General features: G+C 40.1%; 1 protein-coding gene across 3 annotated transcripts in view; it reads right to left on the bottom strand.

Annotated features, from left to right (window-relative positions):
• The window catches only part of ACSS3 (acyl-CoA synthetase short chain family member 3), a 368,594-nt gene that overhangs the window by 114,969 nt on the left and 235,489 nt on the right, over window positions 1-18,136 (bottom strand). For all 3 annotated transcript variants that reach the window (XM_008256845.4, XM_002711267.5, XM_017342001.3), the window contains 3 exons: window positions 17,643-17,831; window positions 12,345-12,479; window positions 5,573-5,713 (listed from right to left, as the gene is read on the bottom strand). In XM_008256845.4, coding sequence (XP_008255067.2) covers window positions 5,573-5,713; window positions 12,345-12,479; window positions 17,643-17,831 — 465 coding nt within the window. The remainder of the gene's footprint in view (window positions 1-5,572; window positions 5,714-12,344; window positions 12,480-17,642; window positions 17,832-18,136) is intronic.

The following is an 18,136-nucleotide window of genomic DNA, read 5'->3' as shown; positions in this document are numbered from 1 at the left end:
CAAAGTAATGAGCTGCTTCTGAAGTCAAGGAGTGCCACAAGATACCACACATGGGGCCAATAGAGACAGAAAACACAAGTTTCAAGTGTATTCAGTTTTCATGGCTGCAGTTTAAAAAAATTGGATCATTAAGCTTTGCAGAGGAAGAGGAAGGAGGACTGAGAAGTGTGGTAAGATAGTGTTTGGGATTTTTCATTCTAAAAATGTGTGTGTGTGTATTGATCTATAAAAATCTGAATGGCAAATCTCAAAATACTGAGACAAGAAAAATTTGGTGTACCAGCCTATCATTTTCTGTTTAATGAAGGCTTTACAGACACATATACATGCTTATATGCAATAAACAGTCATATTTACATAAATATGCGAGTATGTTGTATATATTTGCACATACATGTACATGCTTATTATACATGGTTTACATAAGTAGCAACATGCTTCAAAAAGCTAGTGGAAAGTAAAATTAAATGGTAAGTTTATTTTAGTAAAAGAATTTTGCAATTCATAAGTTTTTTCATGATTTATATTTTGAAGAGCCATAGTATACACAGATTTCAAAATTTTGTTTATTGCAAAATAAACTTACCTTTAAATTCGATTTTTTAATGAACTTTTTGAAGTCTCCCCATGTGTACATATGTGTGTGTGTGTGTATTTTAACTCAGACTAAGTCAAAAAAAAAAAAGTAAAAGAGAAATGAGAACTACATACTGTACTTTAGTAAAATGTATCACAAAATTATGGTTGGCACCAGAGAGGTGGGAAATAAAATGGTTCTGATATTCTAAAATATCTAACACATCAACAATAATCTTGTCTTGTGGCTTTGCAGAAGACATCCCCACTTTCTAGAGTGAGCCCGCAGCCCTTTTCTGAGTTTATCTCCTACTTTTTCATGTGAGTACCTAAAGACTCTGTGGAAGTTCTGTTTCTTCCAGGAAACTGTCCCCCATCCTAGAGACGGTGTTAGATGTCTCTCAGTCCTTTTCTACTCTCTCTCTCCTTGTAAACATCAACAAAGCATTGATGTCACCACCCAGTGGTGCATCTCCTCCAGACCTGAGTGCTAGAAGAGAAAGCTATGGATCACCAGCACAGTGCCTGGCATGGAACAGACATTTAATTATTTACTGATTGACAAAATGAGGGAACAGTTGAATGAATAGTCACACATTTGAACAAGATGATTCTTTGTAAACCATATTCTTCATTCAAAAGAAATACTTGAAACTTGTAGAACTTTGTGAATCATCCTTTAAAAAACAGAATGTTTCCCTTTGGGATATTCCATCAAACGTAAAGTCTCCTGCTATAGGCTTCTAGTTGGTTCTGAAACCCTCTCTATCGAAGACACTTCAGTAGCTGTATAATTTTTTTATCGACTTAAACTACTATGAGATGAGGGGCAAAGGTGTAGCAAGTTCAACATTTTACCGCAAGAGTTTTAACAGATTTCTTTTTAAGTGCATAGCTTTTTCTATTTACTTTCATTTTTTTCTCAGGCAAGCAGTATGTGTAAGTCACCAAACAAGAATAAAAGTTGCCCAAAATGAGAAATGTACATCAGGACAAAAGGCCTTATCTGTCACTGTCGTAACATGGCTTCCTTTCAATCCTTCCTTTGGCTTCTCTCCCCTTTTCTCCCCTTTTCTCCTTTGGCATTGCCTGTTTTTCAGTTATCACTGCTCCTCCATGTTATAAAAATGGAGTAAGATAAATATAACCGACACTAAATCCCCCTCTCCCAAAAGGACACCATCCAGATGAGGGATTATCTTACTGTGTAATGTTTTGAACTGTCTTGAATACAGGCACCCAAACCAAACAGGATAGAAGCCCACAACAACACAGAAATGTATGCAAAGCTCTTCGGCTGTGGTTGCTGGAATATTTAGAGCAGTTAACAGATAAACCTGTCATACAGCAACCTGAAAACACCAAGGTTGGCAGATGTGCAGATGCAAATAAGCCCTATAAATATATTTGCAAATTCTAACCAAGCAACAGACTACCTTACGTGCACCTTGTATGTGCCAATGAGAAACAAAAATTTTAAGTAGAATATTTTATGAGCTCATATTATTTTTCCTCAAGATCAAATATCAAGGAAACAAAGTATATGACGACACGAGATTTATACCAAAATACTTCATTACTGTATGTGTGCTCATCTTTCCTATACACTTATTCTGCAGATACCAACACTGAAATTTCAGATTCCATTAAATCTCTTTGCCTCTCAAAGAATAAAGAGTATGAGGGACTGACTGGAGAAGAGCTCACTGAACAAATACTCTGAGGACCCAACAAGGCCAAATGTCACGGTTACTGCTACAGCAAAGACAAAGAAGTATGAGGCAAATTCTTAGATCTCAGAAACATCCAGTGTCATGAATCTAAGTGAACTAAAACTAGTCCACACGGATAAACTTAAATAAGGGCCTAAATGTTTTTTGGTAATATGTAACTTCAAAGAAATTGACATTGTAAAGTCCACAGGAGGAAAAAGGGAAGCATTCTGATGGATACAAGATGACTACATTATTTTCCCATTCTGCATTTCCTACTTTGCAAATCTCACTCACTCCGTGATGCAATGACCAGAGGTCTATCTACACCCCTAGATAGACTTCCTGCATTTAGTCTTTCATTTTTTTATTTTATTTATTTATTTACTTTTTTGACAGGCATAGATAGACAGTGAGAGAGAGAGAGAGAGACAAAGGCCTTCCTTCTGTTGGTTCACCCTCCGAACAGCCGCTACAGCCGGTGCGCTGTGCTAATCCGAAGCCAGGAGCCAGGTGGGCCCAAGGACTTGGGCCATCCTCCACTGCCTTCCCGGGCCACAGCAGAGAGCTGGACTGGAAGAGGAGCAACCAGGACAGAACTGATGCCCCAACCGGGACTAGAACCCCAAGTACCGACGCCACAGGCGGAGGATTAGCCAAGTGAGCCGTGGAGCCAGCCAGTCTTTCACTTTCAACTACTGACTGAGCATCTCCATAGCAGTGACCACCTCCACCCCCGCAAAAGGCGCATCATCTATAATAAAAAGGATCTTCAAAAAGTACACGGAAAAATATGTGTGGATTTCAAAGCCTTTTTGTACCCAAATAAACTCATTTTTAATTTCATTTCTCATGAATAGTTTGAAATACCCATACATGTTTAAGATCTCCCAGCTTCCTCAGTCTCAAATCATTCATATTTCAATATATATTCAAAACTGTGGAAACTAACACAGTACCTAAAAGGTCATCTATATAAGTGAAATTGACACTTTAAGATGTGATGACTTTGAACAGTTTGTTTTTTTTTTCCCCCAAGCTATTTGTTGTACTCTGTACTTAGTGTAGGGTTAACCTTATGTGTATAAAGTTTATTGAAAATAGATCTTTGCAAAAAAAGGAAATAAGAATGAGAATAAGAGAAAGGAGGAAAAAGGGTAGGAATGCAGGAGGGAGGATGGGTACAGAGGGAAGAATCACTATGTTCCCAAATTTTATTTATGAAATGCATGTAGTTTGCACACTTTAAAAATAAAAGGCTTCTGGGAAAAACAAAAACCACCTTCCTGTGCTCCCAAGTTTAAAGTCTTGGTCTCTTCTTCCGCCTCAGTTTGAGTTTTGAACCAAATCTGATTCCTCCCTATCAACTGTGCTATCCTAAATAAATTCCTAAACTGAATAGTTTGAAAAAGTCTTGCCAATAAATGGATCACAGTCCATCTTACCTCACCTGAGTTCACATAAAACTGACCTCAACCTTGAGGCACTGTGGTTTAATCTTAATCTATTCTAATACAGAATGAACACATCTAATACACATTCATTAAACAGAGTCAAATTCACTGTGAACACAGAAATATCCAACTAAAGCCTTCTTCTATTTATTGAGATAAATTAGATAAAGTATATCCTGGGTGGTACCTTAGGAAGAAAGTGAGAATAACAGAAACATCAAGGGATCTTCAGTTTGGACGCTGAAAGGAATCCAGAAAATTATTTCTTGACCCAGAGAAAAACTGCAATAGCTGGGATTCCTCCTTATTTGAAGTTATCACTTCTCAACTTAATGCTCTGCATATTACTTTGACTTTATTTCTACTACTCTGACTGAATCAGCTTTGAATTTCCATCCAGCTCTTTTCTCCTCCTATACACATCTTAATCTAGGTCACAGTAAAGTTTAGAGTGATTTAAAGTCTTGAGATGGTACAAGTGTTTTGTTTTGTTTTTCTTTTTCTTTTTTGCAAGATTCCTTCAAGCTTTTAAGGAGTTAAAATGGTTGTTTGGATTTTCAGGGTTTTTTATTTGATTAGGTCATATTGTCTCCAGCTGATTTTTTAACATTAGACTATAACTCTGCGGACTCTCCTTTTGTTTGACAGGCAAATGTTCAGCTGGACTCCATATCACTGATATATAATACAGAATTGCAAACAGTAAGGGGCTATGCTTATGAACAGCCAATCATCTGACCTCTTCAAACACAAATCTTCTGAAGTCTGAAGGAATATTTACTTTTCAAGTAACTGGAGTCATTTAAAAAAAAAACCATAAACCTTCAATTCACTTATATGCATTTATTTACTTTTGTATTCAATAAAAAATTATTTGGTGCTAATGATACATACAACATAGTAGTAGACCAAAATGTCGTAAACCATGAAAGAGTATATTCCACTACCAAACATTTTCCATTTCACAGGCAAGTTTCATATGCTATGTCTTAAATTTCCTTTTCAAAGTCTAATAAAAAAAACCATCATTTTAGGATTAAGAGAGTGTATTTTCAGAACTCCAGTGCACTGAAAATTACAGTAATAGAGAGGCCATTCAGGATGAGAGTGATCATGAAAGTCCCTTCCTCCACTAAAATTTCATGATTTTATGAATATCGAACCTTCTAATAAAGATGACCAAGGAAGACGATACTATAAGCTTTTATGAAGTTGGATGAAAAAAACAGTATTATTTAGAGATACCAGGCAGAAGTGGTATTTGTTGAGAGCTGACACACCCGTGAATGTTGATGCTTTTAGCTTTGCTTTGTGTGAAAACACCTTTCGTGGTAAACAGATTTAAAGCCCCTTGAGTATCTTCTGTGCTGTAAATCAAACAGTTCAATACTGTGCATAAACTGCCCCTTGGTCAAAACGTCGAGGCCACTGCTCAAACCCACATTTATAATAAGGAATTGAACTACCCTAAATCAAAAATAAATTCCATGCTGTATGGAAACTGTATCTCAACTGAAAAAGTGTATTTCATTTCCAATATATTTTATACAAAATTATTAAACCAACTAATATTCAATCCAATAAGTATTAAAATCAATAGCCAACTGAAACAGATACATATTGTTGGCTTTTGAGAAGATTTTCTAATAAATAGAGGCATAGCTTTTGACCTTAAAGGTAGTGGACATTTTTCTCTATCTGGAATTAAGCACTCAATTTCTTTAAGACATAAACTACATACAAGCTTCAATATACAATTTGTAAGCACTTTCAGTTACTAAATATTCTTGGTACAAAGGGAATCCCAGTTATCCCAAAGGGACTGAATACCTTAGGCAACCCTGTTGTTCCAGATGTGTAAAGAATGTACAGTGGATGCTCCGAAAGAACAGGAACACAATCGTGTGACTGGGCTTTTGCCATCTCCTCATCCCAATCAAGATCACGACCTGGTGTCAACGGAACCGTCTCCTACACAGCAGAAACACAGAAATATGCATTGTAAAAAAGGAGATGAAGGCAAAGGAACAAATGAGCTAAATCTCTGTAAGTCTGAGCACGTACTGAAAAATCTAAGCCTACGTATCACTAAACCTAAGACTTACAACTGAAAATCTCAAGGTCGTGAGGTAAGGTAAATGTATATAAAAAGTTCAATACCTTGATGTTGGCTTTAGCTGAACTGACAAAAAGAACATATTTTATTTAAATCTACGAATACCCAACAAATTCAATGTGATGCAGTTATGTTTGCACTGACACTCAGAGATCAACCCAGAGAATGTTTCCAAAATGTAAGTATCAAGTAATATCTTTTTCATCATCTATTTCTTTTACTTTTGAAGTGCTGTCATAGTGAAATGTCAACTAACCTACTAAAAATTCTCTTTATACATTTAAAACCACCTTTCTAAATAAGGGGATATTAAATTGTGTTCAGCAGTGATGGGGAATTCCACTTTCGATTTCTTAAGGTGAAAACTAGCTTTTGAAATTAATCAAAGTCTTTAGCATGCTATCCAACTATTCTTGTATCAAGGTTACTAATTAACGTTGTAGAAGTGTTTAGGTTTTCCCTGAGAACTGGTTACTCCAGTGTAAACTTTGTGATAATATGGTCATAAATAAACAGATATCATTTTATAGAAAGTAAGCAGATCCATTTTAGTATGTGGCAATGAAATGGCAAGACAAGTGAAGAAGAGGGAAGTGGTTTATGGGAAAGCTACTCTTATTGGGAATTAGAGCTGTTGAAGTAGAGTTACTACCCTTCAAATCTCTGGTTCTTTTTCCTTAACACAGACTAAACACAAAATCACAGCTTGGGAACTTTATCACTGATGAACATGTTGTCCCAGACACAAGCAAGCTTTGTGCATGTCTCAGTGCAAAAAGATTCACCACCAGCCGGCGCCGTGGCTCAATAGGCTAATCCTCCACCTTGCGGCGCCGGCACACCGGGTTCTAGTCCCGGTCGGGGCACCGGATTCTGTCCCGGTAGCCCCTCTTCCAGGCCAGCTCTCTGCTATGGCCAGGGAGTGCAGTGGAGGATGGCCCAGGTGCTTGGGCCCTGCACCCCATGGGAGACCAGGAAAAGCACCTGGCTCCTGGCTCCTGCCAGGATCAGCGCGGTGCGCCGGCTGCAGCGGCGGCCATTGGAGGGTGAACCAACGGCAAAGGAAGACCTTTCTCTCTCTGTCTCTCTCTCACTGTCCACTCTGCCTGTCAAAAAAAAAAAAAAAAAAAAGATTCACCACCTAGAGATTATGTAAACATTCATTTCTCCAAGGCAATCCTGAACTAAGGCCAAAGACTCAGATTCACATAATACAAGCTACTTCTTTTTTTCTAGACTCCTTAATATATTACTCAGGCAGGGTTACAAAAACTGGTCATGTACTTAAATACATGTGCTTATAAACTGATTCCTTCAATACAGGACTACAAATATAATGTCTAAATGAATAAACCCTCTTATAGAAAAAAATTTGAATTAAGGCCCTTCAAAGTCCAACTGTCAGACCCAACTGACTGAAAGACACAAGGTATGCCATTTAGATAAACAAAGATAACTATTATCAAATCATGCATTTTTGTTTTGTTAGACAAAAAATTTCAAAATATTAAACATTTGACATTATAACTGGAAGTGTCGCTCCCCCTCTTCGTGGAGGAGCAACACAGGACCCTGCGCTGTTCTTTCGTCTGCTCGGCCCTCCCCGGGTTTGCTGCTGGTTCTTCCCGGGTTGGCTACTATCCCTTCCACCTCCGTGGAAGGGCAGTTCCCCCTGGCCGCATTCCCCACTTCCGCAGGGGAGCGGCACACCGCCGGCCGGCTTTCTCGGGGGCTGCACGGGTTCCCTTAGATGTTCCCCATAGATGTTCCCGGTGCATGCCGTCTCTCTCCTCCTTTATAGTCCTCCTCTGCCAATCCCAACTCGGCTGCCCACACGCCGAGCACGCTGCTCTCCAATCAGGAGCAAGTCCTACAGTTAATTGGTTGAACTGGAGGCAGCTGTGCGGAAGCTGTTTACTTCTCTCCCAGCGCCATATTGTGGGAGAGCAGATGCATAGAATAAGTCTTAATTCGAGTAACTTAGTCTAGTCCGGATTGCTCCCCACAGGAAGCATATGTAAATCATGTTCCAAGATGAAAAACGTGAATTGAGTGATCACAAAAATAATTAAAATAATTATAGATCTATGACTTTTGTAAGTCTCTAATTGAAGACTTGACTGGTTATTTTTCAAGCTAAGAAATAAGGGTGAGTATAAACAAGATTTTATAAAACAGAGGGAAAAATCAACATTTAGCTTTTACATTTATTCATTTACTTCTATAGACATGTCTTTTCTAGCTATTTCGATTCTTAAAAGGCAGCAGTGGGAGCGCACCAAGGATGCTTGTTGTGAGACTCCTTTGATTCTGTCATTGCCTGCCTGCAGCTGAGGAGTGGCAGCCAATTTTTCACTTCCCCTGGCAAAAATGCAATCCTGGTTAATGAGACTCATCACCCAGTTTCATAACATGATTCTCTCTAAATTCAAAACAAATGCAGTCCACTGGGCTTAATTACTGCCTCAACAGTAGGTCTCCTATAAAGGCCAAACTCCCTCAAAGCCCTCATCAATACGAAAACTGAGGAAAGGGTCTGGTGGAAAAGGGAGTGGGAGAGAACATGGCTGGTCGTGGAGGAATTTGGCAGTGGATCTCTTGTCTATGAAGAAGAAACAAGAGAGAGTTGCACTAGAAAAATATGAATAGTAACATAAATATCCATATCTAATGTGCTTACTGGGTAAAGAAATAGTACATATACTGTTGGTTAAAAAAAACCAAACCAGAGTTCAAATCCTGTCTCCATGCTCACTGATTTGTGAGACTTAACTAAGTATTTGAAAGTACTTAGAATTGGGCTTAGTACATTCTATTAATTCACACTGAGAATGAATAACAAATGTGCTTAACATAAACACATTTTTACAGATCTATCTACCATTCCTCTAACCTCTTACCCAAAGCCATATTTTTGCTCATTTTTCATTCCCTGATTTAAACTGCAACAAAACCTTTTTTAAAAAATATTCTCGGGGCCGCCACTGTGGCACAGCAGGTAAAGCAGCCACCTGCAGTGCCTACACCCCATATGGGCACCGGTTCGAATCCCAGCTGCTCCACTTCCAATCCAGCTCTCTGCTATGGCCTGGGGAAGCAGAAGATGGCCCAAGTACTTGAGCCCCTGCACTTGCTTGGGAGACCCAGAAGAAGCTACTGGCTCCTGACTTTGTTTTTTTGTTTTGTTTTGTTTTAAATTCACAAGCTTTTTGGGATTCTGCTCCCAGGTGGGTTCCCTGGTCCCAACAGAGCAGGGGCTGCCAGGGAAATGCGCGTCAGAGGTTGGGAAGGCTCCTTTTATAGATACAGGACATGGGAGTTAAAGGTTGAGACAGGTCTGATCCTCATTGGTTGACCTTTAGGCACCCGTGGGGACCTTGACAAGGACTTTTCTTCCCCGGAAGTATGAGTAGAGACTCTCCATTCCCAGAAGTGTAGGCCTTCTCTCCTTGCAGATCCCAAAGCTACCATCCCGACTTTTTGATTACAGGAAAGGGGGCGATGATGAGTCTCTCTTGTGGGGAGCAACTCGGACTAGACTAAGTTACTGGAATTAAGACTTATTCTATGCATCTGCTCTCCCACAATATGGCGCTGAAAGGGAGTAAACAACTTCTATGCAGCTGTCTCTCGCCAACTTGACTGATGAGCTGCAGGAACTGATCCTGCTCCTGATTGGAGGAGAGCAGCCTGCTCGGGTGTGGGCAGCAGAGTTGGGATTGGTGGAAGAGGACTATAAAGGAGGAGAGAGACAACATGCACCGGGAACATCCGGATAACATCTGAGCAGCCCCCGAGAGAGCCGGCCGGCGGTGTGCCGCTCCCCCATGGAAGTGGGGAAAGTGGCAGGGGGAGCCGCCCCTCCACAGAGGTGGAGGGGTCGGCAGCCAACCTGGGAAGGACCAGCAGCAAACCCGGGGAGGGCCGAGCAGACAAAAGATCAGGGCAGGGTCCTGTGTCGTTCCTCCACGAATGGGGGAGTGACACTCTAGCTACTTCCTGCTGATTGGGGATGATGAGGTACTCTTCGCTGGCATGGGGTGATGTCTCAAGCCACTGTCTCCTGGGTGGGGAGCCAAATATATCCCTGTAGCAGCATTTGGTGGACCACCTGGTTGCTGAAGGTCTTGGTTCATTCCATTATCATCTGCTGTAAACACTTAAACAGACACTGTAGTATACAAGTCAGGGTGAGAATAGCAACCAATGATCCTAAGAGTGGCATTAACCAGGTAATGAAAGGATTTCATAGAGGAGAGGAAATGAGGAGGGTCTCTGGACCCTTGTGAAGACTGTTTGATGGACGTGGTTTAAAGCTGATCCCAACCAGGACCGGGAGAAAGGCCACTCAACTTTTGCAGGTAGTGGGGTTTGTCTGTAGAGAAATTCTGAATAATCATACAACATTAAGTGGAGGAGAGGACCATCAGTACACACAGGTTGGGAGTAGAGCCATTGATGTTAGAGTAGAGGTTATGATTACAAAGGAATTAGACCCAAGTGGGCTAGACAGGGTCTAGAACAAAGGACAGAGTCATTATTAGAGGACCCAAGAAAAGTGCTGTCTAAGCCACGAATAAGTTCTCCGATTGAGAGACAAATAGAAACTGACAGAAGGGGCTTGAGAATAATCTGGTGGGCTTTAGGCCTTGTAAGTTAAGAGGCCCAGACCTATCTATCTCTTCACATAGGGTACATTCTAAGAGAGGTGTGGACCTCCTTGGGGAAGGCACCCTGTTGAGTTCCATTACCTACCTGGCCTGGGAGGACAGCTGGCCAGGTAAAGGCAGGTGGCATCTCTAAGAGGAAATTTACAGTTCTGCCTGCAATATTGCTGACCCTACTTGGCCGTCCCCTCAGCTGTGGTAGTCACTTTGGAAGCTGGGCTGAGTGAAGGGCTTTTCAGCTTAGAGCCAATAAGATCTGTGGCTCTGACTTGGGCGTCCTTCGACTCCAAGGCAGGTCCATTTCCAGTGATCCAACTCTTGGCTGGCAGAGCTGCCAGGGCTCTTCATAAGCTGATTTCTGCTGAAGCCCAGGCTCACCACATTGAAAGCCACTGCAGTGGACTGGCCTGTAGGGTCTCCTTGAGGGGAGATCACTGTACAGAGCAGCCTTTAATAGGCCTGCCACCTATCTTTACATTGCTTCTGCTGCCTAGCTTTCTCTTCCTCCTGGTTTTTGTTAAAGCAGACTGGAGGATGCAAGTTAAGGGGGTGCTCAAGTCCCATCTCTAATTTTTGTGGCCTTAACTAGAAGTGTAGTCACAGGCATGTTCTGATAGTGGTTTTTCTGAGGTAGATAATGCCCAGGAGGAAAGCCATGTCCTCGCTTTAAATCTTTCTTTCCCTTTGTTTCCTGGTTTTCGATCAGTGCGGCTCCAGCCGTTGTGGCCATCTGGGGAGTGAACAGCGGGTGGAAGACCTCTCTCTCTGCCTCTGCCTTTCAAATAAATAAATACTAAAGATATATATGTATATTATTCCTAAGATCTAAAAGCTGAAACAATTAAGAACATTAAAATCATTGAGTGCAGCAGTTCATAAAACACAGCCTATTAAAACTTCCAGGAATTTAATGTAGTGATGGGAATTGCTAGGTGGTAATCAAAACGACATTATTTTAACATTCTCTGTTTTCACATCTTGTCATTTGAGGGCTTCCTGCACGTAATCTCTCAAGAGTTCTACAAAACTGAACATGATTCAGCGCTCATGTAATTTCTTTTCTGCAAAAAATTTTTATCTGCCAGAAATCCAAGTTGATCCCACTGTAAATAACTGGTGATTATCAGGTCAAAGTTAATAGGAAATGTATTGTAAAGTATATCCTTTCATATATTATATTACTGTATCACAGACTAATTTTTCTGTTTACTATATTCATGCTTTATTTTTCCTGCCTACGGTTTTACTTCCAGCCTAAATGCTCTCCTAAATTGGAAAAAAAAAAAAACATTTTGCATACAATTTAATCCATCTTCCCAAGATGCAAGATAAGAGAGGGATTATGTATACAGTCAGAGCACATATATTCAAATCATCTATCTATGCACTTAATAACTAGGCAAATTATTTCTATGTTCATTAATTCTACTTCTTTAAAATGCAGATAATGATACCTGCTAGCTCATAGAATTACTGAACACATTTAAAAATCCATTAGTAGAGTGTCTTAAAAACCAAATGTTAAGCAATCAAGTTACCGTTAGTGTTATTGTAAAACTGAAAGTAATATGTGAAATTACATCAGCATTAAACATAGAACCCAACTCTTTATTATGACAGTTCTGTGTTTCAAATTTTTTTATTCTAAGCTAACTTTTCAAAGACCGTAATATCATTTGAATTTTTCCTAGAAAAATCAGTGGTGTTTTTTTAAAGTACATATAACAGCTTAACAATAATTATCTCTTTCAAACAGACAAAATTCAATCCTCTTTAACACATTACCGTAAGCAAGAACCAAATTCAATATTCAGTTTACCATATTTGGACGATTATAAATGAGGACTTTGTTTGGCTTGTGGTGTCCCAGTCGTAGAGCTTCTTCTATAAGTGGTTTATATTCTACTCTCCGGCCAGGTTCAATACCAAATGATGCTGTAACAAGCACTTTGGGCTACAATGAAAAAAATTGAGAATTCTTTAACAAGTCCAATTAAGGCAGTCACAAAATTCCAAAAGCAGACTAGCAGCTTACCATTTCTAGAGAATGTCTGAGTGGCTCTGTGCGCTATTGAATAAATGGCTTGAAAACCCAATACACCCTTTTTAGATGTTATAAACCTAAACAGCTCCACATGAATCTCACCAACTTGTTCAAAATTACAATGATGATTTTGGCTTATAAGCATGAGCTGTACAAAATATATCCCAAAGAAATCATTAAGACAGGTGGATTTGCCACATATTTGAAATGAAAACCTCAGTTGTAGAGCTCCCTGCTCCCCACCAGAACTGGTTACTGCTTAGGTTGGAGCCTGTCTTAGATAGCCAGCCCGTTACAGTCACTAAGAATGTCTAACATTTTCTATGTATCTCTTCTAAGTGTCTAAAGAGAACTCAGAAGGAAAGAACCTGAAACTGAGATCAATTTTTAATGATTTTAAGAATTCTAAATATATATTCATGCTTGTCAAATATTATGCTAACTTTAGCATATTTGTCATGGAGGATCCCTAAATGTTTTAAATTTCAATTCCCACAAAGCCTAGACCTGCTTTTGCTGTTAAGACACATTTAACGGGGCTGGCGCTGTGCCACAGCTGGTTAAAGCCATGGCCTGAAGCACCGGCATCCTGTATGGGCACCAGTTCAAGACCTGATTGATCCACTTCCAATCCAGCTCTCTGCTATGGTCTGGAAAAGCAGTACAAGATGGCCCAAGTCCTTGAGCCCCTGCACCCACGTGAGAGACCCGGAAGAAGCTCCTAGCTCCTGGCTTCGGATCAGCTCAGCTCTGGCCATTGCGAACAATTGAGGAGTAAACCATCAGATGGAAGATCTCTCTCTCTCTCCTCCCCTCTCCCTAGCCCCCCCCCCACCACTTTCGAATAAATAAATAAATCTTTAAAAAAACAAAAAGATACATTTAACACTCTTTACGTCATTCTTCAAGACATACTCAGGAGTAGCCAAAAGAAGTCCCTAGGGAAGACCTGGTCTGGGTTATCTCCATTCCCCAGCCTCATATGTCAACTACAGCCAGCGTTTTCATTCATCTCCCCCACGGCACAGTAAGCTCTCCAAAGCCAGGTGAGGATGTCACTTATCTTTATGTCCCCTATGCCTGGTGCAGTCTGTGCTGAAACACAGCCTTGAATAAATATTTGTGGAACTGAACCAAAATTTGAATTAATTTGCAGAAACAAACATGCCTTTATTTTCTTTATGTACATTATTTCTTCACTAAAAAACCCAAAGTAAAAGAGATGGATAATAAATAATTCAGGAGACAGAAAATCAACCCAAGGTATTTCATCTATTTCTGAATTCTGGTTTCTGAGAAACTTTTTACTGTGCTAACTATATGCATATATAATAGTTTCTGCTTTTGAATATCATTTAATATTCATGGAGCTGAGACTCAGTGCAGTTACACAGCTTGCCCCAGGTTACAAGTGATAGAGGCAGAAACAGGGCTCATTCTGTCTGATTACGAAGCCTTTCCCTCTCCACTATGTTAACTGGCTTTTAAAAGAAAGAGAAGAAAGGAGAAAAACAAATCTTATTTCCTCTTATTATATACTTTAGATGTTATATATTTGAATATAATTTATATTTTAATATCTGTAAAAATTTCACAAATAGTTCTAGATAACATTCCCCAAGATTAGAATACTAAATGAACAATGAACAAAAGTAAGCTAGGTAACAAATTAAGAACATATATGGTATTTGTAAAAATTTGAATATTTAATACTGTCAAAAGAAGAGCCTTCCTCTGGGGAAAAAAATCCTTTTCACATTTAAGTTAACAGCCTCTTACTGGGACATTTTATTGGATCTAGACTGATTTCTTAGAACACAGTCTTTTTATCTTTATTTGTTAAAACAATTTTTTCCTTTAGCCTACTAAGTCGTTCCTCACTGGTGGAGATATGCTCAGAGATATGTATCCTTATGTGACTTTACCATTGAAGAAGCACCACGGACTACACTTCTGCAATCTAAGACAGCTACAGCACCACCAGGACGTCATGCTCCCAACACCCACCCTGGAATATTCCTCCTCTCACAGACAGAAGGGCCAAATGACATATTTGGGAATCATGACATAAAAACCATAGATTTCAATTCTTAGTTTTATTTAAATACATGAGATGTGCATCTCTATATGTATGTTCTCTCCTGAAATCGGACCTGCCAGATGACCTTGCCCGCAAGAATATGCATTGATTTCCTAAATTTCCTGACAAGCTTACCTGTTTCTATGTGTGTTATGAATGAAAACTCCTCCTAAGTGTACAGCTTAAGTTTCATAAACCCTTTTTAGATATTTCAATTTTCTAATACTTGGAAAATATTTTTGGCAATATACCCAATACTTTCGTCTGAATGATGTTTAGTATTCCCATACCTACAAAACTGGGATCTATAGCTTCCTCAGAGAAGTCCTAACTTCTCACTGACTGAGAAGTTGGTGACTGACAGACATCCCCCTAGATTGCCTTTGTAGGCACTAACTTAATGTGTTTAAAAAAGAAATGGGAGGCCCAGCACTGTGTCATAAAGTTAAAGTCCCGGCTACTCCACTTCCTGTCCATCTCCCTGCTATTGTACCTGGGAAAGCAGTGGAGGACAGGCCAAGTGCTTGGGCCCTTGCACCCATGAGAGAGACCCAGAGGAAGCTCCTGGCTTCCAATCAGCTCAGCTCTGGCTGTTGTGGCCATTTGGGGAATGAACCAGCTGACAGGAAGACCTTTCTGTTTCTCAAGTAAATAAATTTAAAAAAAAAAAAAAGGAAAAAAATCCCAGGTGGTTAGTCCAGGAATCAACATCCTGGTTCCAATAACTAACCCTTCACCAGGTAAAGTAAGGTATGCAAAGTCTGACTCTATGCCAAGCACTCAGGCACTCTCAGTGTTAGTTTCCATCTCTATTAAGGATGTCTCCTCACAGGATTGTCCAAGTCTAACGGTCAGCTGTATGTTACACCCATATCAACCATCCTTCCTTAATCCTCCCGCTATGGGTTTCTCCTTTATAAAATGCTTTGCTTCTCAGACGAGCTAACAAAGGTCCTTGTTCCAGCCTCGAGTTTCTTCCCCATTCATGTCATGCTTCAAGCTGGCCTCTCCTTCACAGTATGGATGACAGGATGCTCATCTGTCAAAATCCTCACTGCGTAAGTTCTACAGAATTCAGTTCACAAAACAGCCTGTCCCTGCCAGCTCGCCTCCGCTCCCTCCTCCTTCACATCACTCAAATTCACGGCACTCCACACATCTTCACACTCAATATACTTAGACACTCAAATATGATTAGACTCTCAAAAAAGCGCACACACACACACAGAGACACACACATACATTTTAAAGATTATTTATTTGAAAGGCAGAGTCAGAGAGAGAGAGAGAGAGCGCACGACGAAAAGAGAAGGGGAGATAAAGAAACATCTTCCATCTGCTGGTTCACTTCCCAGATGGCTGCAACGTCCCGGGCTGGGCCAAGCCAAAATCAGGAGGCAGGAGCTTCTTCTGGGTCTCCCGTGTGGCAGGGGCCCAAGAAACTGTGCTGTCTTCTGTTTCTTTCCCAGGTGCCATTAGCAGGGAGTTGGATCATACACAGAGCAGCCAGGAACAAGCCAATGTCTATGTGGGATGTCAGTACTACAGGCTGCGACTTAACCTGCTGTGCCACAGCGGCAGCCTAGTAGACTCTTAAATATATTCATATACTCAAATATATGACAACCACTCATTGTCTTCTCAAACGAACATTACACTTTCCTTCTATGATGCTTGACTCATACACTTTTTCCTTTTTTAGCTCCCACTACGTAATTCTCAGCTAGCTCAATAGTAACCAAAAATCCAATTCAAATCTCATCCCCTTCTGAAATCACTCTTCATTCACCTCAACTAGAAGAAAGTGCTCCTTCCTATAAATCAGGGGACTGCAAATTATGGTTGTGAGCCAAACCCAGCCAACACCCTATGTCAGTAAAACGTGGTTAGGACACAGCCATTCCCATTAATGTATTTCCTGAGACCGCTTTCATTCTGTAGAGCTGTACTTGCAACTGATACTATGTAATTGACGAGGCCTAAAATATTTACTAAGTGCTCATTTACAGGAAAATTGTTGCTGACCCTGCTAATTAATATATTAAAGATAATGATGGGGGCAAGTGCTCCGCATAGAGTGTTAAGTCACTACCTGCGATGCCAGCATCCCTTATAGGGATGTTCAATTCCCTGCTGCTCCACTTACGATCCAGCTCCCTGTTATTAAGCATGGGAAAGCAGTGGAAAATGGCCCAAGTCCTTGGGACCCTACATCGCACGTGAGATCCAGAAGTTCCTGGCTTCAGATTGGCCCAGCTCCAGCCATTGCAGCCATTTGGGGAGTGAACCTGAAGATGGATGGTCTCTCTCTCTCTCTCTCTCTCTCTCTCTGCCTCTTTGTACCTTTGCCTTTCAAGTAATAAATCTTTTAAAAAAAAGATAATAATGATTGCTAATATCTTTTAAATGAGTGTTATATGCCAGATGCCATGCTAAGTGTATTAAATTCAGTATCTCAATGATATTGCACAACAAACTTAAAATGTGTATGTTAGTACCCCATTCAAATATGTGATCCTACCCCTCCTGGGCACCCTCTATCAATCACCGGGTTATAGCTCCATTATTGAAAATATATAGATGATAAAACTAGTTATTAGCCTATTAGATAAGCACTACTTACTATCCAGTTCCAAAGACAGTGACAGGCACACAGAAGGAATGTAATAATTATCTAGAATAAATCCAATAGTTGTTATTTCTCTTGTATGTTTTATACACCCAAATATATTATAAGCTAACTTAAAAGTATGCATCTCATCTTATATTTTACATTTCTCAAATCACAAAGCAAGATTCGTTTCAAATAGGACCGATTCAAAAATAAATGTTTGATTAATAAATATACACCAAAGAAAAGCAAATTTTAAGTACTTCATTTGAAACACAGATCTAACAAGTAAGATAATACATGGTTGATTCATGCACAGTTAAATATGACTAAAATATTAGAGAAAAGTACCACTTGATCTTCCCCCAAATAAAGCACTTACCTTTGCATGATCAATGCGACTACTTAGTTCTTTGGATGCAAATCCTCCAAATATGAGACTGTGAATGGCTCCTATCCTTGCACAGGCCAGCATGGCATACATGGCCTGTGGGATCATAGGCATGTAAATGACCACAGTGTCACCTTTGCTGATGCCATGCTTGACCAAAACACCAGCCAGCTTAGAGACCTGTTATAAAAAACAATACATCAGCTAAGTGCTTTCTGTTTCATTTCACTAAACTAAGTTACGGTACTAGCTCTACAAGATGATTGCCCACTTGATAGTGGTCAAAAGAGGCCAGGAAAACATATATCTGACAGTGATTATGGTTTAGAAGATGACAATAATAATAGGTCTGTATTAGTTTAAATTTGCTTAATCTTCATTTCACAACATCTTGTCGCTCCCCCTCTTCGCGGAGGAACGACACAGGACCCTGCGCTGTTCTTTTGTCTGCTCGGCCCTCCCCGGGTTTGCTGCTGGTTCTTCCC

This window comes from Oryctolagus cuniculus, chromosome 11 (assembly GCF_964237555.1).
Source record: "Oryctolagus cuniculus chromosome 11, mOryCun1.1, whole genome shotgun sequence".
NCBI lineage: Eukaryota > Metazoa > Chordata > Mammalia > Lagomorpha > Leporidae > Oryctolagus > Oryctolagus cuniculus.
This window is presented reverse-complemented; position numbering and strand designations above follow the sequence as displayed.